We start from the raw sequence: 28,000 nt of genomic DNA, 5'->3' as shown, positions 1-28,000 counted from the left end.
AAATAAACAATGTTCTAAACATGGCATATGTAATCTCTTCTTCTGACTTCAAAACCTGTGCAGCCTCTTGGAGATCACAAAGACCCTGGCAGAGAGGGCAACATTTGAGAAGTCAACCTGTGAAACTTGTAATGAAGAAATATTTTTTTAAATATACATTTTTTTTAAATTATTTTTTTTTTAATTTTATAGAGAGGAAGGGAGAGGGATAGAGAATCAGAAATATCAATGCGAGAGAAACATCGATCAGCTGCCTCCTGCACGCCCCCTATTGGGGATGTGCCCGCAACCAAGGTATATGCCCTTGACCGGAATCAAACCAGAGACTCTTCAGTTCGGGGGCTGACGCTCTATCCACTGAGCCAAAGCGGTTAGGGCTGAAGAAATATTTTTTACTAAATGAGTACTCTGAACTAGAAAGGAGCACACTCAGGTTCAATATTTATTTAAAAAGAGAAACGACAGGCTAGATGTGCTGGTCAGTCTTTCGCTGGCTTACTTGTGGGTCTGGGATCGGCGTTGTCGGGCAGCTGCACTCCCATGCTTTGTAAGAGGTTGGAAGCAGGTCCGGCCAGTCCGGCTTGGGAACTATACGATTCCAGTATGTTTGACACCAGGTTTAGGTCTACATCCACCGGTGTCATCACAGATTCTGCTGCACCAGAATCTTCCTCATCTGAATTGCTATTGGTAGTCTGGGCTACAGATTCCTTTTCATGGAGAGAAAGAAAATCATGGGATAATATGTCAATAGGTTGTGGTAGTTACAATGCAAAGCTAACCAATGATGTAAAATTGAATTCCAAATTATTCTTAATAGAAAGTAAAAACGAAGTCTAATAAACTATGTAATTTAACACATATATTAAAATTTCGTTCCAAAGATTATAATACACTTCTTTCGAGTAAAAGTTTCTACAAATTGAATGACTTTCTTCCCTATTTTGAAAAAGCCTAAGGGAGATAGCCAGGGTAAAGACATACATTTATACGGTGCCTAACAGTTTTTAAAAAATAAACAAAAACATTTTTTAAAATAATCTAAATTTTTTTCTAAGTAAAAGAAACTAAATTTTCCTTTCTTTTTCCCATGAAAAAGCAAAGTATAAACCTGACGCTTTTTGGAGCTGAACCACAGAGACTCTGAACAGTTACTAGAGCCTCTGATTTCACAGGTTGGAGGAAGGATTTGAAAGATGCAACTTGACCTACTCAAAGTGGTCCTTGTGCACCGCTTCAGCGCTTGTTAGGACATAAAATCTGAGGCCACACCTCAGACATACTTAACCAGAATCTATATTTTAATATGGTTAGGTGGCTCATATTCACACTACCACTTAAGAAACACTGCTTTAGATAAATCTAATGTACGGTTTCTATTAGGTTTTGGCAATATTAAAAGTGGCTATAATTTTAAATGTGGTTTAGATGATCAAAGCAAGGGAATAACATTAATTAAGGTCCATTATGGGTTTTACTGTTGTCTCATTTGGTTCTATGACATGAGGATTATTTGTTAATGGATAGTCACAGTGGATGGCAGAGATGGATTTCAAACACTTATCCATGAGATGCCTCTTTGTCTAGTGTTAGACAGTGCTGGTATAATCAGTAGGATCAAAACACGAATGGGAGATGAATTCTACATTTGGCTCTAAATTAGGGAAACTTACAAATCAAATACTATTAAGACTTGAAAAATATTTGGATTTTTAGAGACATTTCTCCTTTTAAAAAAAAAATCAATGTAAGCTCTTAGTCGTAGTATCACATACTAATTTCAACACATCACATGACATTATTTCAAATCCTGATAGATAACAGAGTAATATAATTAAGCTTGTTTTAGGAAAATAAAGTTAATAATCCATCATCCAACCAGAGTTAGGAAAAATTAGTATTCTTATTTATTTCAAATAAAAAAATCACAAACAAGAAAAAACCACAAGATAAAATACGTTTTTAGCTATCCTTTGTAATAGACTCAGAAAGGGAAAGAAGTTAAACACACACATACCGTTTGCTTCTGGGTGGTGAAACTTTTGCCAATGCTGGTATGTGCCAGTTCCCGGTCCATCTGGGCCATGTATGACTTGAGATCATCAAGTGTTCCTTTTACAGATGCTTCTTCCCCAGGCTCCTGTGTTTCAAAATCCAAGTCATCATCACTTTCTAAACTTTCAAAGTCTTCCTCATCCTGGTCATCGGAGTCCGATTCAGGAGGCCTTGGTCCTACACCCCAACATAGAAAATGCCACTTGGTAAAAAATTTTTTGAGTGATTACACCTTTCAAAAGACTTAGAATATTATTTGCAGAAAAGAACCAATATACACAGGCAAACTCATTCACAAAAATCAGTTCCAGAAAATGGTACTGCTGGCAGGTATTTGCAGAAAAGTACACAAGCTGAACTGAAAGATTCAACTCTTTTTTTTAAGTGAATTAGTTCACTATAAAATTTTAAAGCTATGATATGCATGAATAGATTTTTAAAAAATATATTTTTATTAATTTCAGAGAGGAAAGAAGAGAGAAAGAAACATCAATAAGAGAGAATCATTGATCAGCTGCCTCTTGCATGCCCTCTACTGGGGATCGAGCCCACAACCCAGGCATGTGCTCTGACCAGGAATTGAACTGTGACCTCTTGGTTCACAGGTCAATGCTTACTCAACCAATGAACTACACCAGCTTGGCTGCATAAATACATTTTGATGTGAACATTCAAGCCATACAGAATTACTGTCTTGGCAGGCTAGGGGCATGCAGATGGGATGCTCAGAATTACTGCCTCACATTTCACTCTCTTCCTTGAGTTAGGCATCTTCTAACAGATTGGTGGATATCCAGACCTTCATCCATGCAGCTCTGTCCTCAATATTAAATATTTCATAATAGGGTATACAGTTGACCCTTGAACAATGCATAAAACTTTTGACTTCCCAAAAACATTACTAATAGCCTTCTGTTGACCAGAAGCCTTACTGATAACATGCACAGTTGATTAACATATATTTTGTATGTTATATGTATTATATACTATATTCTTATAATAAAGTAAGCTAGAGAAAAGAGTGTTAAGAAAATCATAAGGCTGAGAAAATACATTTACAGTATTTACATGTAAGTGGACCCATATGGTTTAGTCCCATGTTGTTCAAGAGTCAACTGTACTATAATTTATTTAACCATTTCCCTATTGATAGACATTTAGGATATTCCAATTTTTCTGCTACTACAATGTTGCAATCATCATCTTAGCACATATATCTTTTTCACAGAGTAAATTCCTGGAATCGAAATTGCTAAGTCAAAGGTTATAAACGTTCTAGAGTACCAAACTGCCCTGAGAAAAGATGACTGACACTCCCCTCCCCCACTTTTGAACAGTGCTCATTTCTCTAACCCCTGAGAAAAATGGTTATCATCATTCTTTTAAATTTTTGCCAATATGATGGGCAAAAAAAATAACCTCTTATTTTTACTGTGTATTTACTTGCACACTAGAAACAGTTAACTATTTTCAAATATTTATTAACTATATTTCTTCTTCAAGGCTATGCCTTTTTATATCCATTGTTGATTTCTCTTATTGGGCTCTTGATCTATTATTAGTGTGTAAGTGCAGTAATTATAAGAGAAAAAATAATATAATATGGAAGCTAAGGTAAATTCTAACACACAGCATTCACTCATTCAATAAATCCTATATAATAAAGAGCTGATATGCTAATTAGACCAGAAGGCGGAACGACCTTCCTGAACGACCAGTGGGTGGGGCTGCGAGGCAGCCGGGTGATGGGCCAAGCCCCTTGCATGAATATCGTGCATCGGGCCTCTAGTAATTTAATAAGCAACTACTATGTTAAGCACTGAGCTAAACATCCTCTGCAGAATCATTCAAGACGGCAGGAATTCATTGTTGAAAGCAACTCAAAATTATGAAGAGAAAGCATTGTTTTGTCTTCTGAGAGATCTAATGCTCCACTGCCCACCCATACTACTTACAGTTTCAAAATGAAAACAAACATCACACTGTAACTTACCTAAAATCTTATCAAAGTAATTAAGAAAAGAATCTGCATCAAAAGTGATTGGAGTTTCAGAAGGGTCTCTGCAAAATTAAAAGAAGAAAACAATTTATCTAGAACATAACTCTCCAAAAGAGGTGCAACAAGGAAAACTGGTAGTTTAAATTTTATTTATTTAAAAAATATATATTTAAATATATTTTTTGATTTCAGAGAAGAAGGGAGAGGGGAGAGAGAGATAGAAACATCAACGATGATAGAGAATCAGGAGAGAGAGAGAAAATAGAAATATCAATGATGAGAGAGAATCACATTGGCTACCTCCTACAGGTCCGGGACTGGGCCTGCAACCCAGGCATGTGCCCCCAACCGGAATCAAACCCGGGACCCTTCAGTCTGCAGGCCGACACTCTAGCCACTGAGCCAAAACAGCCAGGGCTAAAATATATATTTTTTTAAATATATATTTTTTATTGATTTCAGAGAGGAAGGGAGAGGGGAGAGAGATAGAAAAATCAATGACGAGAGGAAATCATTGATCGGCTGCCTCCTGCACCTCTCCTACTGGGGACTGAGCCCACAACTGGGCCTGTGCGCTGACCAGGAGTCAAACCAGAAATCTTCTGGTGCCTGGGCTGATGCTCTACACCAGCTGAGCTACACCAGCTGGGCGGGAGTTTAAATGTAAAAATCCTTATACTTCCTGGTCTTGCAGGGCAACAGAAATGGGAAATACTGATGAAATCAAAGTAAAAATTGCACTGTGTTTATGCACATTTAACTTAAGTTCATTTAAGGATCTACCCACCCTTTTCAAACTCCCACAAGATATAGCTGAAAAAGGTTCTCTTTAAGAACCAAATCTTTAAAAATTATTAAGAACAAACTTTCCTTTACCCCTACTGTTTTGAAGAGAGAATATTGAACATAAATTGTAATCATATCATGAGCTCCACAGCATCAACATTGATAAAGATATTTTTGCTGTGCAAGTAACAATTCCATCTACCTTTTTTTTCCTATTACTTGCCAAATATAACTTCCCAATCCTTCTATTATTTCTTCCCACTCTTTTGAGTTTGAAGCCTCCAATATGCTTGCAGGTGGGAGATGAGAAGTCTGAGCTTGCTGAGAGCTAGATGTGAAGAGCCCATAAGGTTCTGAGTAAAGGTTGAAGGGTAAAGTGCACAGTGGCCCTAACAGCTCTGAGATGGTGGCTTTTAGATATGTTGAGTGGTCTCTCTAGCTTACTTCAAGGATTGATTGCAAAGGATAAGATTACTAGAACTCTGACTCCAGATAAATAAGTTATGCTACTAGATACCAAAACAGGGAAACAAAGCATTACAAATCATTTACTTTAAAAAAGAAAGTGTGCACTTGGCAGTGAGGGATGACTTCAACATCTTGGTTATGACTATATAAAGGTATATACTTTAACACAAATTACCGAGGCAGCTCTGCTCCTTTGTGCGTGGAGACTTTGGATATGAAAGCTTTCATGCTCTTTGAGACTTGAGTTAAGTCATAGTGCTCCTTCTCCTTGGAAATGGGCTCTTCTGGCTCTTTTTTGCCAGCAGCTTCTTGCAGTAGCTGGTCCAACTGATCTGGTGAGAGATCTAACCACTGGTCATCTGAAAGGAGAAAGCGTGATACTGCCATACCACATTCACATTAAAGGTTCTCTTGGGGAAGGACCCTATGAGAATTAGTGGAATGTTTTAATTTTTTCTAACCCATCTGCTCTCTCCTGGCCCATCACTTACCATCTTCTGGAGGAAGATTAGCTTCTTCTTTCTTAAGCTCTTCAATATCAAATGGTAATGTCTGTAATAAGGTTAAGATTTCTTCACCAGGGCTCATAGCAAGAGAGCTATAAAAAAAGAAAAAAGAAAAAAAGACTAGTATCCTATATAATAAAAGCCTAATATGCTAAGTGTCCGGTCGACCGGTCGGCTGTTCAATCAATCAAAGTGTAATATGCTAATGATATGCTAAGGTCACTCAACCACTCGCTATGATGTACACTGACCACCAGGGGGCAGATAGTTAAGCAGTCAACCAGTCGCTATGACATGCACTGACCACCAGGAGGCAGCTGCTCTGACCAGTAGGTTAGCTTGCTGCTGGGGACCAGCCGATTGGGACTGAGCAAGACGGGCCAGACACGCCCTGGAGCCCTCCCACAGCCCCTCCCCAGCTGGCCAACCTCCTGCATCTCTCCTCAGCCCCAATCGTGCAGTGGTGGGGTCCCTCGGCCTGGCCTGCGCCCTCTCGTAATCCAGGATCCCCCAGGGGATGTCTGAGAGCTGGTTTCGGCCTGATCCCACAGGCCAAGCTGAGGGACCCCACTGGTGCACAAATTCGTGCACCAGGCCTCTAGTTTTTATTTTTATAAGAGCACTCGCTCAGAATAATAATCACAAAAACATAGCATTTTAAAGTTGAAAGGAATTACCTAGTCTAATTTGCTTTTAAAATACAGACCCCACCCTAGCCATTTTTGCTCAGTGGATAGAGCATCGGCCTGCAGACTAAAGGGTTCCAGGTTCGATTCCAATCAAGGGCACGTATGTTGGTTGCAGGCTCCTCCCTGTCCCAGGCCCTGATCAGGGCACATGCAGGAGGCAACCAAAAGATGTGTTTCTCTCACACATCAATGTTTCTCTCTCTCTTTCCCTCTCTCTTCCACTCTCTCTAAAAATCAATGGAAAAATATCTTCCCATGAGGATTAACAAAAAAGATACAGACCTCCTTTTCTCAAATAAAATTTACCAAGAACTCTAAAATATAAAAAAGCTCAAAGAAAAACTGCTTTATATAGCAAAGAAAACCATCAACAAAATGAAAAGGCAACCTGCTAAATGGGAGAATATACTTGTAAAACATGTATCTGATAAGGGGTTAACAACCAAGATATATACAGAATTCATACAACTCAAAAGCAAAAAAACCAAATAACCTAATTTTAAAATGGGGAGAGGATAGGGGACACCTGTAACACTTGCAACAATAAAGATAAATTTAAAGAAATAAAAATAAAAAATGGGCAAAGGTAAAAAGAAATAAATAAAACTGTCGCTATTTGCAGATGACATGATTATAGAGAAACCTAAATATTCCACCAAAAAACTACTACTAGAACTGATCAATGAATTCAGTAAAGTAGCAGGATACTAAATTAATATCTAGAAATCAGTTGCATTTTTATTCACCAATAATGAAGTATCAGAAAGAGAAACTAAGAGAACAATCCCATTTACAATTGCATCAAAAAAAGAAAAAATACCTAGGTATAATTTAACCAAGAATGTAAAAGACCTGTACTTGGAAAATTATAAGACACTGAAAAAGAAACTGAAGAAGCTACAAATAAGTGGAAGCAAATATAAAATGTTCATACTACCCAAAGCAATCTACAGATTCAACACAATTCCTAGCAAGTGTATTTTACAGAACTAGAACAAATATTCCAAAAATTTATATGGAACCATAAAAGAACCCGAATAGCCACAGGAATCTTGAGAAAGAAGAACAAAGTCAGGGGAATCATGCTACCTGATATCAAACTATACTATAAGGCCATAATAATCAAAACAGCATGGGTGAAAAAGGCGAAAGGATTAAACAACAAAAAGACCTCACATACACACACACACAAAAAAAACATGCAACAACAAAACTCACAGACATAGACAACAGATTACCAGAGGAAAAGGGTGGTGGGGGAGGCAGAAGAGGGTAAAGGGGGGATAAATGGTGATGGAAGGAGACTTGACTTGGGGCTTGAACACACAATACAACATACAGATGATGTATCATAGAATTGTACCCCTGAAAACTATTTATTTTTATTAACCAATGTCACTCAAATAAATTCAATTAAAAATGTTTATAAATGGGCAGAGGAGCTGAATAGATATTTTCCAAAGAAGATATACTAGTACAAATGGCTAACAGGTACATGAAAAGGTGCTTAACATCACTAATCATCAGAGAAATGGAAATTAAAACCACAATAAGATATTACTGCATAACTTTTAGAATGGCTATTATCAAAAAGACAAGACGTGCACTAGCCGGTTTGGCTCAGCGGATAGAGCGTCGGCCTGCGAACTGAAGGGTCCCAGGTTCGATTCTGGTCAAGGGCACATGCCTGGGTTGTGGGCTCGATCCCCAGTGGGGGACTTGCAGGAGGCAGCTGATCCATGATTCTCTCTCATCATGGATGTTTCTATCTCTCTCTCCCTCTTCCTTCCTCTCTGAAATCAATAAAAACATATTATAAAAAAAAAAAAAAAAAAAAAGACAAGACGTAACAAGTGTGGCGAGAACGTGGAGAAGAGGGAACCCTTGTGCACATTCGGTGGGAATGTAAATTGGTATAGCCACTACAGAATACAGTACGGAGGTTCCTCAAAAATTAAAAACAGAGTCCCATATGAACCTGCTGATCTAGTATAACAACTCTTTCAGTTTGTATTTATATTATATATGAGGAAAAGAAAACCCAGCGGGAAGTATGAACAAAAAGTAATCTAACATGTATTATATGCTAGATTAGTACTTAAAAAATACATTTTCTTATTCAGTCCTCTAATTACTATCCTATTTTAAAGATGAGAAAAATCAGAGTCCAGTGAGTTCTATAACTTATGGGAGGTCATTTCAGCAGTCACCTTTTCCTCTGGTAATCGCCATACTGTTGTCTTTGTCTGTGAGTTTTGTTGTTGCATGTTTTTTTTGTGTGTGTGTATGTGAGGTCTTTTTGTTGTTTAATCCTTTCGCCTTTTTCACCCATGCTGTTTTGATTATTATGGCCTTATAGTATAGTTTGATACCAGTTGGTGGTCCGTGAGGTCCAAAAGGTTGGCGACGGCTGAAAGTGGCTTGAAATCAAGCCTTCTGACACTATTTTGTGCTCCTCCTACTATAAACTGATGAGGAAATATGCACTGAGATTGTTTACATGAGTGAGCTATTTTATGACGGTGATGTGACTTGTTATATAAATTGACAGAACACTGTCTGAACTATTCAGAAAGGAACAAATCAAGTTATATAATGAACTTGCTTTCATTTGATAAATATTTGCATGCCTTGCTAAATCACATTGGTGATAAAAATGTTGTCCCTACTCCATATTAGGTGAATATGACTAGGGAAGGAAAAAATATACAATAATTATTATAAATGATAAAATATAAAATCATACAGGAATACCACATGCTAGGGAAACTCATTCACGGAGATGAAAGCAGAGAAGCTGGAAAAAAAAAAGTAAGAGAATGGAAGTAATTGAGTTGGGCCTTTAAGAATGGGGAGGATTTTGACAGGTAAGACAGGTCAGAGAAGCTTTAGGCAAGAGAAAAAACGAGCATTTGTATAGAGACAGAGAAGTGAGGAATATGTTCGGAGAGCAAGTGGCATTTGGTTTGGCTTACGTGAGGAAGACGAGGCTGAACAGATGGATGGACTAGGATGAGAGCACAGAGAGCCTAAAAAGGATAAGAAGTTTGGGCGCGCCCTAACCGGTTTGGCTCAGTGGATAGAGTGTCGGCCTGCAGACTGAAGAGTCCCAGGTTCGATTCCGGTCAAGGGCATGTACCTTGGTTATGGCTACATCCCAGTAGGGATTGTGCAGGAGGCAGGTGAATCGATGTTTCTCTCTCATCGATGTTTCTAACTCTCTATCCCTCTTCCTTCCTCTCTGTAAAAAATCAATAAAATATATTTGGGCCGAAACCGGTTTGGCTCAGTGGATAGAGCGTCGGCCTGAGGACTCAAGGGTCCCAGGTTCGATTCCGGTCAAGGGCATGTACCCTGGTTGCGGGCACATCCCCAGTAGGGGGTGTGCAAGAGGCAGGTGATCGATGTTTCTCTCTCATCGATGTTTCTAACTCTCTATCCCTCTCTCTTCCTCTCTGTAAAAAATCAATAAAATATATATATATTTTTTAAAAAAAAATATATATATATATATTGTGGCGAAAAAAAGAAGTTTGGGCACAATGAAATAAGCAGCGGGTGATCAATGATGACTTCTTTGCTATTTTTACTTTTAGTTTAAGAGATTTGAACAATACAAACTAGTACAAAAGATAACATAACAAATGTCCATATTCCTACGACCTAGAATTATAATATTGTTATATTTACTTCTAAATACATGATTACATTTATATATTTAACATTGAAAAAATCAAACTAGTAACATGTATATGTACTTTTTTAAAAAAATGTCTTTATTAATTTTTAGAGAGAGAGGAAGGGAGAGGGAAAAAGAGAAACATTGATCGGCTGCCTCCTGTGCACACCCCAAATGGGGATCAAACCTGCAATATGGGTATGTGCCCTGACTGGGACTTGAACTTACAACTGTTCAGTGCACAGAGCCATGCTTTTATCTATTAAAACATATACACTGAGTGGCCAGATTATTATGATCTCTGAACGCTTAATAATCTGGCCACTCAGTATATATCCTATATAATAAAAGGCTAATATGCAAATTGTCCCCTCGACCAGGAGTTTGACCAGCAGGCAGGCCGGCCAACCCCCATGGCCAGGTTAGCTGGACCCCACCCATGCACAAATTCATGCACCGGGCCTCTAATACATACATACATACACACACACACACACACACACACACATACACACACTGAGTGGCCAGATTATTATATATTCAGAGATCATAATAATCTGGCCACTCAGTGTATAAAGCTAATGTTTCCTGTGATGACTTAGCACCACCGATTCCAATCAACTCTCTACTCTAACAAGTATCATTCTGGGCCCCTGTGTGTGTTTGTGGGGGTATTTCTCTGTTGTATTTGCTGTTTGTTCTCTTTACCTGGAACATTATTCCCACAAATACCTATATGCCTCATTCCCTCACTTCGCTCAGGTCTCTTCTCATTGGAAGCGCCTCCTTAACCAATCTAGCTAAAATAGCAGCCCATTTCTCTCTCCCATAGAAAGCTTTTTCTTCAAAGCACTTATCACCATCTAATATCATGTAGTGGCTTACCATCTTTCTACCACACTAGTATGTAAGTTCTATAAGGGCAGGCAGACTTTGGGTTTACTTGGATCCCCAGTGTCCGGAACAGGGTCTAGCACATAGGAGATATCCAAATTTACTTGTTGAATAAATGGATATACATGTGGTTTTCAACGGGGGACAATTTTGTCCCCCAGGGGACATTTGACAATGTGTGGTGACACTTTTGGTTGCCACAGCTGGGGGTGGAGGGAATCCGATTGGCATTTACTGGGTAGAGGCCAGGGATGCTGCTAAGCATCCTATGATGCACCGGGGAGTCACCCACAACAAAGAATTATCAGGTCCAAAATGTAAACAGTGCCGAGACTGTGAAATTCTAAAGTAGATTTATGTATATTTAGCTAATCTCTAAATAAAGACATTGTAATTCATGTATCTACTATTGATAGACACTTAGATTGTGTGTAATTTTTCACTATCACAATCTCAAATACTTTTTAGGAGAGGAGATTTATTTCAAACAGATTCTCCTGGCTCTAATAGTTGAATTGAAAGAGAAAGTAACTAGAGGTTGAGAAACACATAGATATTGTCATAGCTCAAGGAATAAGTAATTAGTGGAACTGGGCAGGAAGAAAGGAATGCAAGACACAAGATGTTTAACAGGATCTGCGATCTCAGATTCAAGGACAGCCCAGAGATCTGGGTGATAGGAGAATGGGGGTCCTATTAAAAGAGAGTGGGCTGGCTGGCGTGGCTCAGTGGATAGAGTGTCGGCCTGCGGACTGAAGGGTCCCAGGTTCGATTCCTGTCAAGGGCACATGCCTGTGTTGCGGGCTCGATCACCGGTGGGGGGTGTGCAGGAGGCAGCCGATCAATGATTCTCTCTCATCATTGATGTTTCTATCTCTCTCTCCTTCTCCCTTCCTCTCTGAAATCAATAAAGAAATATATATTTTAAAAAAAGAGAGAGAGAGAGAGTTGGGCCCGACTAGTGTGGCTCTGTGGTTGAGCGTCAACCCATGAATGGGAGGTAACGGTTCAATTCCCGGTCAGGGCCCATGCTTGGGTTGCCAGCTCAATCCCCAGTAGGTGGCATGCAGGCGGCAGCCGATTGATGATTCTCTCTCATCATTGATGTTTCTATCTCTCTCCCTCTCCTTTCCTGTCTCTGAAATCAATTTAAAAAAATTTTTTTTAAAGACAGTGGGAGGTAGTCTATGATATTAATTCAGCTATTGAAAAAATTGGAAATTCAAGAATAGGTCTGGAGGGAGATGTGAGGTTGGTTTTAAACTGTTTAGAAACTATCCTGATTGAGGGAATGAAGATCTCTCCTGCAACAGTTTTAAACTGTTTAGAAACTATCCTGATTGAGGGAATGAAGATCTCTCCTGCAACATAATTGAAATTTTAGACATTTAAGCTATCTGCAATTTTTTGCCAATAGTAAAAATGTTGAGTTTTGATTTGGAAGCTGAGTGCCTGCTCCATTCTCTATTTTATTTTTTAAGAATATATGTTTATTGATTTTTTTACAGAGAGGAAGGGAAAGGACAGAGAGTCAGAAATATCAATGAGAAATACCCATCAGCTGCCTCCTGCATGCCCCCTACTGGAGATAGAGCCTGCAACCAAGGTACATGCCCTTGATCAGAATCGAACCCGGGACCCTTCAGTCCACGGGCTGACGCTCTATCCACTGAGCCAAATCAGTCAGGGATTCATCCTGTGTTTTAGACCTTCCTAAAATAGCTAACCACAGCCCAGAACTCCCACAGGAATTAAGCACATGGCTGGATACCACCCTGTCTGAGTGTGAACCTTAGGTCTGTGTGACCTTAAGCAAATTACTTAATCTCTCTTGGCCCCAGCTTCGCAGCTGTAAATAGGGAACAATCATATTTATTTCATAGGGTTGTAAGGGGGAATGAAATGGGTTTAAAGTGGCCTATGCTTTGTAAGTACTGAATACATGTTAGCTATTATCCGACGATGATGGTAATAGCTACCAGTGCCAGGGATCAAATGCACAACACCTCCTCTCTCCCAGCCCCAACCCCTTCAGTAATCATGATCCTTGCCATTAACTATCTAAATATGTAAACTCCAACTTCTGCAACTGTCCTTAAGAGTAAGTAACTCGTTAACTTCTGGCAGTGACCTCTCTGCTGCCATGATTAAGTAGTGATAAGCTCACCTTTCTGGCCGGTTTACTGAGAGTTGGAAGTAGTTCTTTGCCATTTCTAGTCTCTCCTGGTACTGGGAAGAACCTTCTATCAGTCCCTAAAAAATAATAATAACCTGTCAGAACATTATTTACACAGTGTCATTGACCCACTGTACACCATAAGCGTCTGTAGAAGCAGGTGGCAGACCTTCCATATGCCACGTGCGTCTATTAAAAAAAAAATGTTTTCCCTAAGTGGCAGCCCTGACCAACTTTAAAATAATTTTTCATGAGAATTTTTAGCTGAAAATATTCAAGCACACCCAAACTGTAATATATTTATTTTTATAATATTCATTGCAAATTGATTTTTTAAATTAAATTCAAAATATCGTGGCGTGTGGGAATGGTTTCCATTTTGGATGCGTGGCAGTTAACTGGTTAAAACGACCTGCTTACCAGCAACTTTCAGGGAGGCAGAACATGATCCACTGCTCAGGAATCATGAGGCCTGAGTCCTAGTCCCTGTCTTGTCATTAATGTACCTGTTGGGGCTCTGGTTTCTTCAAATAAGGGACTGGGTGAGATGTAATGGTTCCTAATCATTTTCACTGTTAAGGGTCTTTTCCCAATTTGGAAGGTTTTCTACCATTTTCTATTAATTAATTATTAAGAAATCATTGATTAACCAGTAATTTATAAGTACAAATAGAACCAAAATAACTGTATAATCCCACCTTAACTATCATTTGTTTTTCACACACATGCTTACCGTGGCATTCATACTTAATATTTTACACTCATTAAAAATACACTATAGCCCGGCTGGTGTGGCTCAGTGGTTGAGTGTTGACCTATGAACCAGGAGGTCACGGTTCGATTCCTGGGTTGTGGGGTGTGCAAGAGGCAGATGATCAATGATTCTCTCTCATCATTGATGTTTCTATCTCTCTCTCTCCCACGTCCTTCCTCTCTGAAATAAATACAAAATTTAAAAATATAATCTTTATAATCATATTTGTATGGACTTTTCTATTGCTTTGATGTTTCCTTAAAATAGACTGTTCAAAGTGAAGGCTCTGAGTTTTAATCTTTCTTTAGTTCTTGGGACACACTACTAAATTACTTTGTAGTTAAGATTCTATTAATTTACAATGTTACCAGCAATGTATAGGAGTATTAATTTCACTATACTCTCAACAACACTGAATACCACTCATATCCTTTTTACCTACATGAAAACAGTCTTTATTATTGTGCTCATATGCATATCTCTACTACTGTGAGAGTGAATATCCTATCTAATAATAGAGTAACATGTAAATTACCATCACTCCGCTACGCCCACAATTGGGCGGCGGGAGGCTGGGGGGTGGGACTCGGGGTGGCCTATCCGGCCATTGAGAGGCAGGGATCCACTGCCACTGAGGGGGGCTACCCTGCTGTTGAGAGGCGCAGGGGGCAGGACTCCCGCCAACGGCCAGATCCGCGGCCACTGAGGCTTCTGAAAGGCCTGGTGCACCAGCGGACAGGCACCCAGCTCCACCGCGAAAAGCGAAAGCGTTTAGGGGACCCTACACATGCATGATTCAATCATGCACTGGGCCTCTAGTTTTAAAATAAATTTACTAGTTGTTTTTTGTAATTTTTTAAGTCCTTATCTTTGCTAATTTTACTATTTCTTAATGTTTGCTTTACAGATTTGTGACAATCATTCATCTGATACAAATAATGATTTTTATCACTTTAGAGAAATGTTATTAATTTTTCTAATCCTGGCAATGATTCATAGACACCCCCTCATTACCACTGAATTAGAATGGTTCCTTTAAATTCTAGCTCTTATAATTATGTTCCATATTAAACTTGGACCATAGGACTCTGAATCACTGGCTTGATTTTCCGTGAACAGTACAATTTAAAAATGCATGGCCAAGTCCTACCTTAAAGTAATTGTTCTTCTTCAGACTGTCAAGGAAGCCAGCCCAGAGTGGTGAGGTAGTCACAGGGCATTTCTTGGAGTCAGAAAAATGTGGGCTGCATTTGGAGCACAGAATCTCAAATCCGTGAGCCTAGATGGAACAAATAATATTTTTATTATTAGGTTACTTTCTTTCCCTTTAGACATGTTCAAAAATTAGGTGACTGGACACAAGAACATATGGACATTTATAACACTTTTTAAAGTTTATGAAAAATCTGACTTTATTTCCAAGATTCTCAATCTCCATAGATTACTAAAAATTATAGCGGGAATGCAAATAATACAAAACAAGATTCTTGTTCTCTTCAAAGAGATTTCTTTTTTTTTTTTTTAACATATTTTATTGATTTTCTTACAGAGAGGAAGGAAGAGGGATAGAGAGTTTGAAACATTGATGAGAGAGAAACATTGATCAGCTGCCTCCTGCACACCCCCTCCTGAGGATGTGCCCGCAACCAAGGTACATGCCCTTGCCCGGAATCGAACCTGGGACCCTTGAGTCCGCAGGCCGACGCTCCATCCACTGAGCCAAACCAGTTAGGGCTCAGAGATATTTCTTTTCTTGCTGATGATTAAACTAGAATTTAAACTTATTTCTTGTTTGCTTATAAAAAGGCTTGCAGGCTGCCGAAACCGGTTTGGCTCAGTGGATGGAGCGTCGGCCTGCAGACTCAAGGGTCCCAGGTTCGATTCCGGTCAAGGGCATGTGCCTTGGTTGCGGGCGCATCCCCAGTGGGGGGTGTGCGGGGGGCAGCTGATCGATGTTTCTCTCTCATCGATGTTTCTAACTCTTTATCCCTCTCTCTTCCTCTCTGTGAAAAGTCAATATAATATATTAAAAAAAAAAAAAAAAGGCTTGCAGGCTTCTTGTCGAACAGAAATTATCAATGAATTGATCATGGTCTCAGACATAGTAAAGGGAGAAAAATCACTTCATTTTAAGAATCATTTCATTAAAAAATATAAATGCACATGGCAAAATAATTCAAACAGGAAGCTTCCCTGGTCACTGCAGAGGAAGCGGCTGTTGTACATCACCTCAGAAGTGCTCTATGCTCTTAAGCGGATAGGGTGTACCTGTGTATGCACATCCTCCTGCTCCATCCCTTTTGTCACTCAAGGGCAACATACACACTGCTCTAAACCTGCTTTTTCATTTTGTCACATGCCTTGGAGATCATTTTCTATGAGCACACATAAGTTTATTTCACCTCATTTCATAAATAGACCATAATTTATCTGTTTCCCTTCTAATAGACATTTAGGTAGTTCTCAATCTTTGCTACTACAAACAATGTTCTCATGAGTATCTTCGATGTCTTTGTGAACATGCAAAGTATATGGAGGATAGATTTCTAGAAGTGAAGATGCTGAGAAGAAGGCTTTGTGCATTTTAAATGTTGAAGGATACTGACAAATTTTGTTCCAAGACACTGAATCAATTTATATACCCATTAATGTTTGATAGTACTATCTCTTTCTCTATATATTTTTACAAATCCAGTATGTATTATCAAACTCTTTGTTACTTACCAAATGGTGAAAATACTACTTTGTAGGTTTAATTGGCATTTATTTTATTATATGAGAAAGGGTCAGCATATTTCATGTTTAGATTAAAAATCTGTGTATTTCCTATTCTCTGGACTATCTTTTTATATCTCTGAACATTTCTTATTAATTGATTTGCATTTTTTCATATTAACTTGTAGGAACACTATATATTAGAGAAATCAGCTTTGTCATTTAAATTGAAAATACAATATTTTCTCCATGTTTACTTTCTTTTGACTTTATATATGGGGTTTTTTTTCATACACAGAAATGTTTACTTTTTACATAATCAAATTTATCAATCTTTTCTAGCTTATGACTTCAAGTCATGCTTAGAAGCCTTTCCTACAAAGATTATCAAAATTTCAAATTTTATGGTTTCAATTTTTTCAATTAAATATTTGGTCCAACTGGAATTTACTTTGGTTCAGGTGTGAGGGAATCAACTTTAATATTCAGAGGGCTTCACAGTTGTCCTATCATCATTTCCCTTCTCATTTGAAATGTTTTACCACATTTTTGCATAAATAGGATATATTTCTAAACTTTATATGCTGTGTGCCATTATTCTCTTAAGAGCCCTTATAGACATAGGAAGAAAGCAAATTTTTCCTGTTCAACTTTACCAGCTTCATGCCCAATTCATGGGCTCGGTACTGGGGATGAGATGGAGGAGGCAGTTTGTATCCACTCCGCCGGTCTGGCACAAACCTTTGTTGCATCAACTGTGCATACAGACATTTAGTGAAGGTGACCTAGACATTGAGACACAAAAGACATGTCTTTTCTTAAAATTAAAATTTGAATATTATTTCATAGTTAATAACAATAGCTTCATTTATGAGCTTCATATTCCTATGAAATGCAAAGACCCCACCTATTCACTGCCAATATTTCATAGTAGTAGCTTTATTGAGATATAATTCACATGCCATAAAATTTACCCTCACTGTCTGCTTTTTAGTTATCACTAATGAAATTCTTATTAGTTATATCATATGGCAATTTTGATGGGTAGAAGATAAAAATAATTATTTTTTTAAATTATTTATTTATTTATTTATTTATTAATATATTTTATTGATTTTTTACAGAGAAGAAGCGAGAGGGATAGAGAGTTGGAAACATCGATGAGAGAGAAACATTGATCAGCCGCCTCCTGCACACTCCCTATTGGGTATGTGCCAGCAACCAAGGTACATGCCCTTGACCGGAATCGAACCTGGGACCCTTGAGTCCGCAGGCTGACGCTCTATCTACTGAGCCAAACTGGTTAGTGCTTAAATTATTTTTTAAAAATATATTTTTATTGATTTCAGAGAGGAAGGGAGAGGGAGAGAGAAATAGAAACATCAATGATGAGAGGGAATCATTGATCGGCTGCTTCCTGCACGCCTCCTACCAGGGATCAAGCCCACAACCACGTGCCCTGACCAGGAATCCAACCATGACCTCCTGATTCATAGGTTAATGCTCAACCACTGAGCGACACCAGCCGGGCTAAGTGAATTTTTTAGAGAGAGAAACACCTAATTAGTATAAATCAGTTGCCTCCCATACACACCCTGACTGGGGATAGAACCTGCAACCTAGGTATATGCCCTGACTGGGAATCGAACCCACCACCTTTTGGTGCACGGGATGACACTCCCTCCAACTGAGCCACACTGGCCAAAGCTAAAAAATAATTCTCGATTCTCTAAAAGAAATGAAAATTTTTTTGTTTTGTTTTTTAAAATATATATTTTTACTGATTTCAGAGAGGAAGGGAGCGGGAGAGAGAAACATCAATTATGAGAGAGAATCATTGATCGACTGCCTCCTGCACAGCCCCTACTGGGGATTGAGCCTGCAACCCAGGCACATGCCCTGAACAGGAATCAAACCGTGACCTCCTGGTTCATAGGTCAACACTCAATCACTGAACCATACTGGTCAGGCAAGAAATGAAATGTTTTATGTTATGACAATATGATCAAAAATAGCTAGGAAACACTGGGATATAAAATAGGGAGTCAGGTCTCTTGAAATCTTTCAATGGATGGGAGCAAAGAAAAAAGGGAAAAAAAGCACATTAACTTACAATGAGGAAACAGAGTATTTCCAACGTTTTCGAGTGAACAATTAAAATAACATTTAACTCTTCAGTGAGACAAACGAAATGATCAAGAGTGATATCTTACTGATGTCATTATTCGTGTTTCAGGCAAGAATGTCTTGAAAATACGACAGGCTCGCAGGTCAATGGGGTCCCGCAGGTAAAAGGCCTGGACTCCTGCGGCCACCAGGCGGGGGCGCTGCTTTAGCACTGCCACAATGCCAGCTGGAAGGAAGCAGTGAGCTCGATGGAGGGAGGCTTGAATTTTTTCTGGGTATCTGTGACAAGAACATAATTACTTTAACTTTATAATATGTAAATATCTAGAATTTTTATACCATTTATTTCTCTTTAACATCTTATCTTGGTTCATCAATTGTGAGATAGAGTGACAAAAGAGTTAAAGATAAAAATATATATATACTAAAAACTGCAGGAAAGAAGAGAAAAGAAAAATTGGGAGGAAATTGAATATTTTAAAAAAGGACTAAGGTGGTTCAATAAAAACAAAACAAAAACTCTACTATACTTTTTTTTACTCTATTATACTTTAGAACAAGGATAAAATCAAAGTTTATTCTTCTAGAAAATGGTACAAAATATACTGAAACAAAGCTAAGAGGTTTATTTGAAAATATTTTAAAATTGATTTTTAGAGAGAGGAAGGGAGAGGGAGACAGAGAGAAACATGGATCAGCTGCCTCCTGCATGCCCTCTACTGGGGATTGAGCCCTGACTGAGAATCAAACCGGCAACCTATGGGTACACAGGATGATGCCCAACCAACTGACCCACACTGGCCAGGGCTAAAAGAAATTTTTAATATTGTTAAGACCTGGTGGTGCTAAATATTTAATAAGTACTGAAATTCGAATGGTTGAATTACTGTTATTAGATCTAGGCTTTCTCTTCTGAATAGAAGCTAAAGTGTTCCACACAGATGAAAGAATTCCACATATAACCCAAGAACCACTGAAAAAACCTGAGCACATTTGCTCCCTTAAGTTTTTATTTCTAAAGCCCTCAAAATTTTAATCTATGGATATAAATAATACTTTCTAAGGTAAGTAATGTAAAAATATTCGGACTGGATTATAACACTTTTAAATGGGAATTAAAAAAATATATTATTTCTTGATTTTAAATTATCCTATATAATAAAAGCCCAATATGCAAATTGACCAGTCGCTATGATATGCACTGACCACCAGGGGACAGACACTCAATGCAGGAGCTGCCCCCAGACCGCAGGCCCCAGGCCAGCCAAGGCGGGTGCCAGTGGGGTCCCCCCCCCCCCCATCACCTTACGATCAGCCCTGATCACTAGCCAGGCCTAGGGACCCTACCCTTGCACGAATTTCGTGCACTGGGCCTCTAGTTTAAGTATAATTTGGTAGTCAATTTCATGAAGAATGAAGACAGAATGAAAATTATTATTAATCTAGGTGAAATTCTACATTCAATATAAGATTTGAACTGCCCTAAAGCATAAGGCTCCTTGACCAGCAATGAAAATATATATATTTTTTTACCCTCTGATACGCCTATTCACAGCAGCTCGTACAGATTCTGAAGCCAAAATTTTTTCTGGGTGTGTTGAGATTATATTCAGTGCTTGTGGGATTGTTGGGGGTGTAGTCGGTAACCAGGATACTGCTCCAGGTTTCCTCGGTGCAGGAATAATGCACAATTCCCCATGGTAGAAAAACACCTGCAAAATGTTACATTTTAGTTTTCATACTAGGCACTGCAACATGATTTTATCTCCCTAAGTTTTCCAAATTTGTGTATACTTACCCTATTAGCACTATTATCAGGATCCAACCATTTAGGGAGATAGTCAGCAGCTTCTATTAACAAAAATTCACCATCATTGTCTTCAATCCTATTGCAAAAAAAATTCCACTTTTGCATTCATAAAGCACATATTTGCCAGTAATTAAACATTTTTTATTCATATACTTGTTTATTCTAATACACTTTTTCACTCATCTTAGTAAATATCTAGGTATGCACAGTGTGTAGATTGCTATTGTTAAAGCAAATGTTTAAGATACTAAGTTTGCTTTTTTAAATATGGAACGCTTCACTGAAAAAGACTATAAGATTGTATGGGGGCGTTGGAGAGAAAATAAGTATACAAATAAATAACAGTAGACAAAAGTATGAAAAAATATACAAAGTACTATAGGGTTTTAAAAGAAAAAAAATCACATATAGCCAAGACTAGTTAACTCTTTATAGAAGAGGTATTATTTGGGCCCTGAAAGATCATTTTATTTTGCCTCATTTGCATTACTTTTATTTTATTTTTAAAATATATTTTTATTGATTTTAGAGAGGAAGGGAGAGATATATGTATTATACATATTTTATAATATATAATATTTTATATATGTTTTATAATAAATAAAAATATATTAAAATGCCTACAATTTAAAGAGCTTTTATAGGCCTGGTGTTTATATATGAACCATCAATATATAAATATCAGAATCTGCACATAAAAGGTATTGGCCCTGCCCCAGGTGTGGCTGAGTTGGTTGAGCGTTGTCTCCCATGACCAGGAGGTCACTGGTTTGATTCCTGGTCAGAGCACATGCCTGGGTTGCAGGCTGGATCCCCAGTAGGGGGTGTGCAGGAGGCAGCAGATTGATGTTTCTCTCTCTCTTCCTCTCCCTTCCTCTCTCTGAAATCAATAAAAACATTTTTTCAAAAAAGGTATTGCCCCCTTCTTATTATACTTGTAAAGACAGAAACTAATATATTTTATTTGTTCATTTAAAATGCTATAATTTATTAAGAAATTATTGCTAATTATTTGTAGGTGTGATAACAGTAGTGTTTATTTTTATTTATTTATTTTATTTTTTTAAAATCCTCACTCCAGGACACGTTTTTCATTGATTTTAAAGAGAGAGGAAGGGAAAAAGAGAGAAAGAAGCATGATCGGTTGCCTCCCACCAGCACTGAACCCATCACCTTTTGGTGCATAAGAAGACACTCCAATCAACTGAGCCATACCAGCCAGGGCAGGAGTGTTTAAAATAACAGTTCGTATCGCTTAGACTTCCTTCCTTAAGTATTTAAAGACCAAATGGCATAGCATTGGAGATTTGCTTTAAAATAATCTTATGTGATATGGAAGTAGGGGAAGGATATAGTAGCTAGAATAACCATGAGTTGATAATTTTTGAAGCTGTGTGATGGGTACACATGAATTCATTTTTCCTACTTTTACGTATGTTTGAAATGTCGATGTTATATAAATTTTCCAAATTTGTTGTTTTTCTTTTTGTTCTGCTGGGGAAGAGTTTGGGTGGATAAAAAAAAAGATCAGAATTTGAGGGCTAAGAAACTAGGACAAGCGGTAAGTGGGTAAAACGTCCTCTGCTGGTAGAACTCAGTCATTACAGAGAACTATCAGTTTCCATTTTTTAAAACTGAATTAGAATTTACTTTGCTATCTACACAATTGTTCACTGATATCTCTCTGAATTTCTTACACATATAACTTCTCAAAAAAATGTTTGGCTATGGTCTAATAGACAAAGACATGGTAAAGATATCTGTGAAATACGTGGGATGTGTATGTGTATATGGAATTATTTTTTAAAGATCTACAAGAAATCGGATGATGATTACTTCTGAGAAATCAAAGCAGTACACCCTTTGTATTGTTTGAATTTTGTTTACCATGTGTATTTGTTCTTTCATGAGAATTTAAAAAAAAGGAAACCTAAAACAAGTGGGTTTTGTTTGAAGTATTTTGGAAGGTGAACTCTCCATTGATACTTTCATTCTTCCTCAAGAAAAGGAAGTCACAAAAGAAAAGGAAGGAAACACACAAGTCATTTTTAAAATCACCGCAAATCTGTAAAATTTCTACCAGACCACAGAAAAAAATTTACTAAATGAATAAAAATGTCATAGTTTATAAGAATAAAATAACTATAATACCTTGCTACCAATTCTGGAAATTCCTTTGTAATTTGCTTTACTATATAAACAATAAACCATTCATCCTCAATGTTATCCCCAAACTTTGTCATGCCAAACATATGAGCAGGAACACCTCCTAAAAACAAGAGAAAAGTAATCATATAACCAAATTAATTTGCCAGTGCAAATAAAAATACAAATAATCATTCAATTATACAAACATTCATTGGTTGTGCTCTGGAGACTATACTAGGATCTGAGGTTGCAATCCCCAGCTCCGTGTATCTGAACAAGATACAAGAAGCCTATTCTTGAGGAGCTGAGGGCCCCAACAATGATAGACAACCAAGTCATCTCAAAACAAGATGATAAACAGAGGTATGCACTGAGGACTATGTGAACATAAAGGATGTGATATCTGAGTTATGCTCATCAGAGGAATGACCAGAAAGAAGTAGGCTTTCCAGGAAGACAGAATAGTATGTGCAAAGGCACAGAGGTTCTGCGAATATTAGGTAGCTAGATTTGGATGGAACAGAATTTTTACTAGTAAACAAGTATCCAATTATATGCAGAAATTAAACAACATACTCTTTTAAAAAATATATTTTTTATTGATTTCAGAGAGGAGGGGAGAGAGAGAGAGAGAGAGATAGAAACATCAATGATGGTAGAGAATCATTGATTGTAGAGATCAGCTGCCTCCTGCATGCCCTACACTGGGGATCCAGCCTGCAACCCAGGCATGTGCCCTGATTGGGAATTGAACTGTGACCTCCTGGTTCATAGGTTGATGCTCAACCCCTGAGCCATGCCGGCCGGGCATAAACAACATACTCTTAAACAACCAATGGGTCAAAGAAAAAATCATAAGAGAAATTAGAAAATATCTTGAGGAAATAAAAACAAAAACTCAACATACCAAAACTTATGAGATACGGTGAAAGCAGTGCTAAAAGAGAAGTTTATAATTATAGAAGACCTCAAATCAACAACTTAACTTTACACCTTAAGGAACTAGAAAAGAACAAACTAAATCCTAAGCTATCAGAAGGAAGGAAATAATGAAGATTAGAGCAGAGATAAATAAAATAGAGAACAGAAACATAATAGAAAAAAATCAACATAAACTGAGTTGGTTTGTTAGAAAGATCAACAAAATTGACAAAATGTTAGTTAGATTAACTAAGATAAAAGAGAGAAGACTCAAAAATGAAAGAGGGGATGTTATCACCTATTTCACAGAAATAAAAAGGACCATAAGAGCACACTATGAATGATTGTATATCAACAAATTGTACAACTTAGAAGAAATGGGTAAATTCCTAGAAACACACAATCTATCTAGTCTGCTCAAGAAAAAACAGAAAACCTAAATAGACATATAACTTGTAAGAAAATTGAATCAGTAATCAAAATTTCCCAACAACAAAAGATGCCCAGGACCAAATGACTTCACTGGAGAATTGTGCCAACCATATAAAAAAGAATTAACATCAACACTCCTCAAACACTTACCAAAACACTGGAGAGGAGCAAATACCCAAACTCATTTTATGAGGCCAGCATTACTTTAATTCCAGACAGAAGACAATATAAGAAAACTAAGATCAAAATCCCTGGTGAATATTGATGCAGAAATCCTCATCAATATACTAGCAAACTGAATTCAGTAACAATTAAAAGGATTGTACACCAGGACCATGTGGAATATAATCCTGAAGTGCAAGGATGGTTCAACATATGAAAATCAATCAATGCAATATACCACATTAACAGAACGAGGTCAAACAAATGCATGATGGAGTGTCTCAAAAGCTGTCATGGCAAAAAACAGGTGGGAAGAAGAGCCCAGTCAACTCTTCTTCTTCTTCTTCTTTTTTTTTAAAATATATTTTATTGATTTTTTACAGAGAGGAAGGGAGAGGGACAGAAAGTCAGAAACATCGATGAGAGAGAAACATTGATCAGCTGCCTCCTGCACACCCCCTACTGGGGATGTGCCCGCAACCAAGGTACATGCCCTTGACCGGAACCAAATCTGGGACCTTTCAGTCCGCAGGCCGACGCTCTATCCACTGAGCCAAACCGGTTCCGGCCCCAGTCAACTCTTCTTATCCTCACCCCAGACCTCCCAAATTTGTTAAACTAGAGAAACTCCAATTAGGGTGTCTATCTCTATCTGATACATTAAACTTCAATTTGAACTTCATCCAGAAGCAACATGGAGCTGTTTAAAATGTTAGGCAGGCGAGTGACATGATCAAATTAGTGTTCTTGAAAAGTAAATTTAACAGTATGAGGAAACTGGAGATGCCTAAACTGGAGAGGTTAGTTAAGTGGCTATCATAATCTTCCAGATGAAGAGATAAAAAGGGCCTATACAGCCCTAGCTGGTTTGGCTCAGTGGACAGAGCGTTGGCCTGCAGACTGAAGGGTCCCAGTTCGATTCTAACCAAGGACACATGCCCAGGTTGCAGGCTCAATCCCCAGTGTGGGGTGTGCAGGAGGCAGCTGATCAATGATTCTCTCTCAGCACTGATGTTTCTATCTCTCTCTCTCCCTTCTTCCTGAAATCAATAAATACATATATATATATATAAAAAGAAGAGGCCTATACTGTAGCCAAACAGATGTAGAGAAGGGGTCACATTTTAGAAGTATTCACACTAGGACTTAGTCCCTGACTGAACATGGTGAAATGAGGAATTGAGCATGATTTTGAATGACTAACTAACTTGGATAACTAGGTAGATGGAAAAGCCATTAAGCAAGATGAGAAAACACTGGATAAAAATGATTTTCTAGAAAAAGAGTTGGTTTTGCATGTGCTGCATTAACGTGAAGTGTTCTTGCCAATAAATACCACCTGTATTTCAGTGAATAGGAATTCAATAAAATTAACCGTTAGAGAAGACATCTGACAACCAATTGAGAGCCAGACTTAGGGCCTCACACGATGCCATGCTCCTGATCTGAAACAAGACCTCACACAAATCCCTGTATAAGGAGAGCCTGGTCACCTATCCATGGTTCTAGAGGTCAGATCTCAACAACCAACAACACAGGGAAGACAATGAAAAATCTCAAAATGCTTCCAAGTGGCAAATAATGGTTATAAAGCCCAATCATTTCTCTTTATAAGCCAGGCAGAGCCACTCTTAGATCACTACTCAAAACAACCATATAAAACAAGGCAGCCTACTAATCACACCATCAACAGTGAGAAATACAGAGTAACAGCTAAAGATGCCTGAATCTATTTAGTATAGGTACCTAGATACATTGTGGCATAACAAAAGTAAAGTTTAAAAGAATAGCCCCACGTTTAATAATATTGCTTAGTTCCTAACGTAGTGACTATTAGAATGTTTTCATCAATACGAATGGAAAAAAAAATTTTAAGGGCTTACCTTAATATAGGCAAGCATCACTAATCTAAATCTCCTCACAAAACTGAATAAACTGTGGGCTATTATACATCACTGTTATCAGAATGACCTTAAACACCACCATATCAAATCAAAATAAGTAAAAGAGACTTCCTTACCTTTCTCAGGTTTGTATTTGAGATTGAAAGGCTGATTCTGCCAGATATAATGGACCAGCATAGGTGCAAACTGGGTCATTATTCTCTCAATATACTTTTGAAGAATCTCCCTGCGTTTTTCTGCATCCCTTGGTTCATCTGGAATCAGGAACAGGCGGTACTCCACAGTATCTTCCACTGTAGCAAGCTTCATATTCTCCTCCATTCTTCTTTGAAAACTACATTTAAAGTTTCAATAATATAAACCATCTAGAACAATGTAGAAGCAATATACCATTTCCTGAATTAGGGGATTCCATTAACATTGTTTACAAAATTCAATTATCCACATACATCATCATGATTTTTGCCTTTATCATTTACCAAATATAATAACATTTATTTAATGTTCTTTCAATGACAGTTTTGTACTTAAAATTATGTTCTTTATACTTAAAATTATGTTACAGGAACTTGTGATATAATACAATGAATGGGAATCCAGTATCACATTCCCAAATTATGTAAGAACAAAATAAAAATAAAAATTTGCCCTTGTAGTTGCAGTGGCGTGTGTAACAAACACACTTTGAGAACACGGCACTAACATCTTCTGTTTAAATACTATCCAAAGTCGCAGCTCTGCCACTGAATTAATTGTGTCATTTTGGGCACTGTACTCTCTCTTTCTGGGGCTTTTTCTTTAATTGTAGAATTAAATTGTTACTCTACCATCTCTAGAATCCTTCCCCAATTTAACTTTTTATTATTTAAACCCTCTTAAAAGCAATCTGCCTTACTCTGAAGAATTTTGATCATTCTCTTTTATAAACACTATATGACATAGGGGAATTAAAAACTACAAAACATTCATGTCTTATCCCAAAACAATTTGCCCATGGTTCTTGACCCTACAACTACCTGTCCAAAATTTGCCCCCTTTTCAGGTCTTGAGGGGGAGGGAGTGGGGGCGGGGCACAGCTCTGTCACACCAGGAGGTGGAGGTGGTCGATATATATCTTCTAAGAGTTTCCATTACAAACAAAAGTAGTTTATTATTGCTGCCAGGTGATGCTTTGTAAACAATGGCACAGCCCTGGATGGCCCACGTGATCCGATTTCTGTATCTACTCGGCCTTCTATCGGACTAATATGATGAGATGGAGACACTTCCTTTCATCACAGGCTGTCCAAATCATCATTTGGCCTTTCAACCCAGAGGGACAGACAGGAATTCTACCCACCTAACCACCCCCTAATGCCAAGCACACCTGATTGTGAAGAATTCCGTGTCAGAACTAGAAGGGACTTTGAGGTCTCTCGATCTAAGCCCTCATTGTACAGGTGACAAAACCGGGAGCACAGAAAAGAGAAGCGACCGGGCAGCAGGGGCCTGGCTTGCAGTCTCTGGCTCTTTACTCAGATAAGCTCCCTCCTTCCGTCTGACAAAATGAAGCCAATTCCTCTTACGGTTCTAGGGCCTCTCCGACACGTCTCCGCGGCGGCACCTTTCCTCAGCCGCCCCTCCCACCGCGTGAGCTGGTCGGGAACCGGGAACAGCCAGCAGCCGCCAACGCCTGGCCCCCAGGTTCAGCCCAGACATCCGTCTGGAACCAGAGGCCCGCTCAGCGCCGGAACCCCCGGCGTGCTCACTGCTGCGCTTGGGCGGGAGCATTAGGC

General features: G+C 38.3%; 1 protein-coding gene across 4 annotated transcripts; it reads right to left on the bottom strand.

Annotated features, from left to right (window-relative positions):
* Positions 1-425: 425 nt before the first annotated feature.
* On the bottom strand, positions 426-27,972 carry ECD (ecdysoneless cell cycle regulator). 4 transcript variants are annotated; one of them, XM_054729203.1, is made up of 14 exons: positions 27,791-27,972; positions 26,342-26,590; positions 22,810-22,927; positions 20,647-20,734; positions 20,382-20,560; positions 18,935-19,127; positions 17,378-17,506; positions 15,157-15,285; positions 13,244-13,329; positions 5,800-5,906; positions 5,484-5,667; positions 4,049-4,116; positions 2,018-2,232; positions 426-710 (listed from the first exon to the last, which is right to left on the bottom strand). In XM_054729203.1, the coding sequence occupies exons 2-14, from the start codon at positions 26,544-26,546 to the stop codon at positions 480-482; spliced, it is 1,932 nt and encodes a 643-aa protein (XP_054585178.1). In that variant the 5' UTR covers positions 26,547-26,590; positions 27,791-27,972; the 3' UTR covers positions 426-479. The 4 variants fall into 4 exon arrangements, with proteins under 4 accessions (XP_054585178.1, XP_054585175.1, XP_054585179.1 ...); XM_054729200.1 differs by having other exon boundaries at positions 26,342-26,559; XM_054729204.1 differs by lacking the exon at positions 27,791-27,972 and adding an exon at positions 27,592-27,765.
* Between the last annotated feature and the right edge of the window lie 28 nt (positions 27,973-28,000).

Source organism: Eptesicus fuscus, chromosome 17, assembly GCF_027574615.1.
Source record: "Eptesicus fuscus isolate TK198812 chromosome 17, DD_ASM_mEF_20220401, whole genome shotgun sequence".
Taxonomy (NCBI): domain Eukaryota; kingdom Metazoa; phylum Chordata; class Mammalia; order Chiroptera; family Vespertilionidae; genus Eptesicus; species Eptesicus fuscus.
The sequence above is the reverse complement of the archived record's forward strand: the minus strand, read 5'-3'. Positions and strand labels throughout refer to the sequence as shown.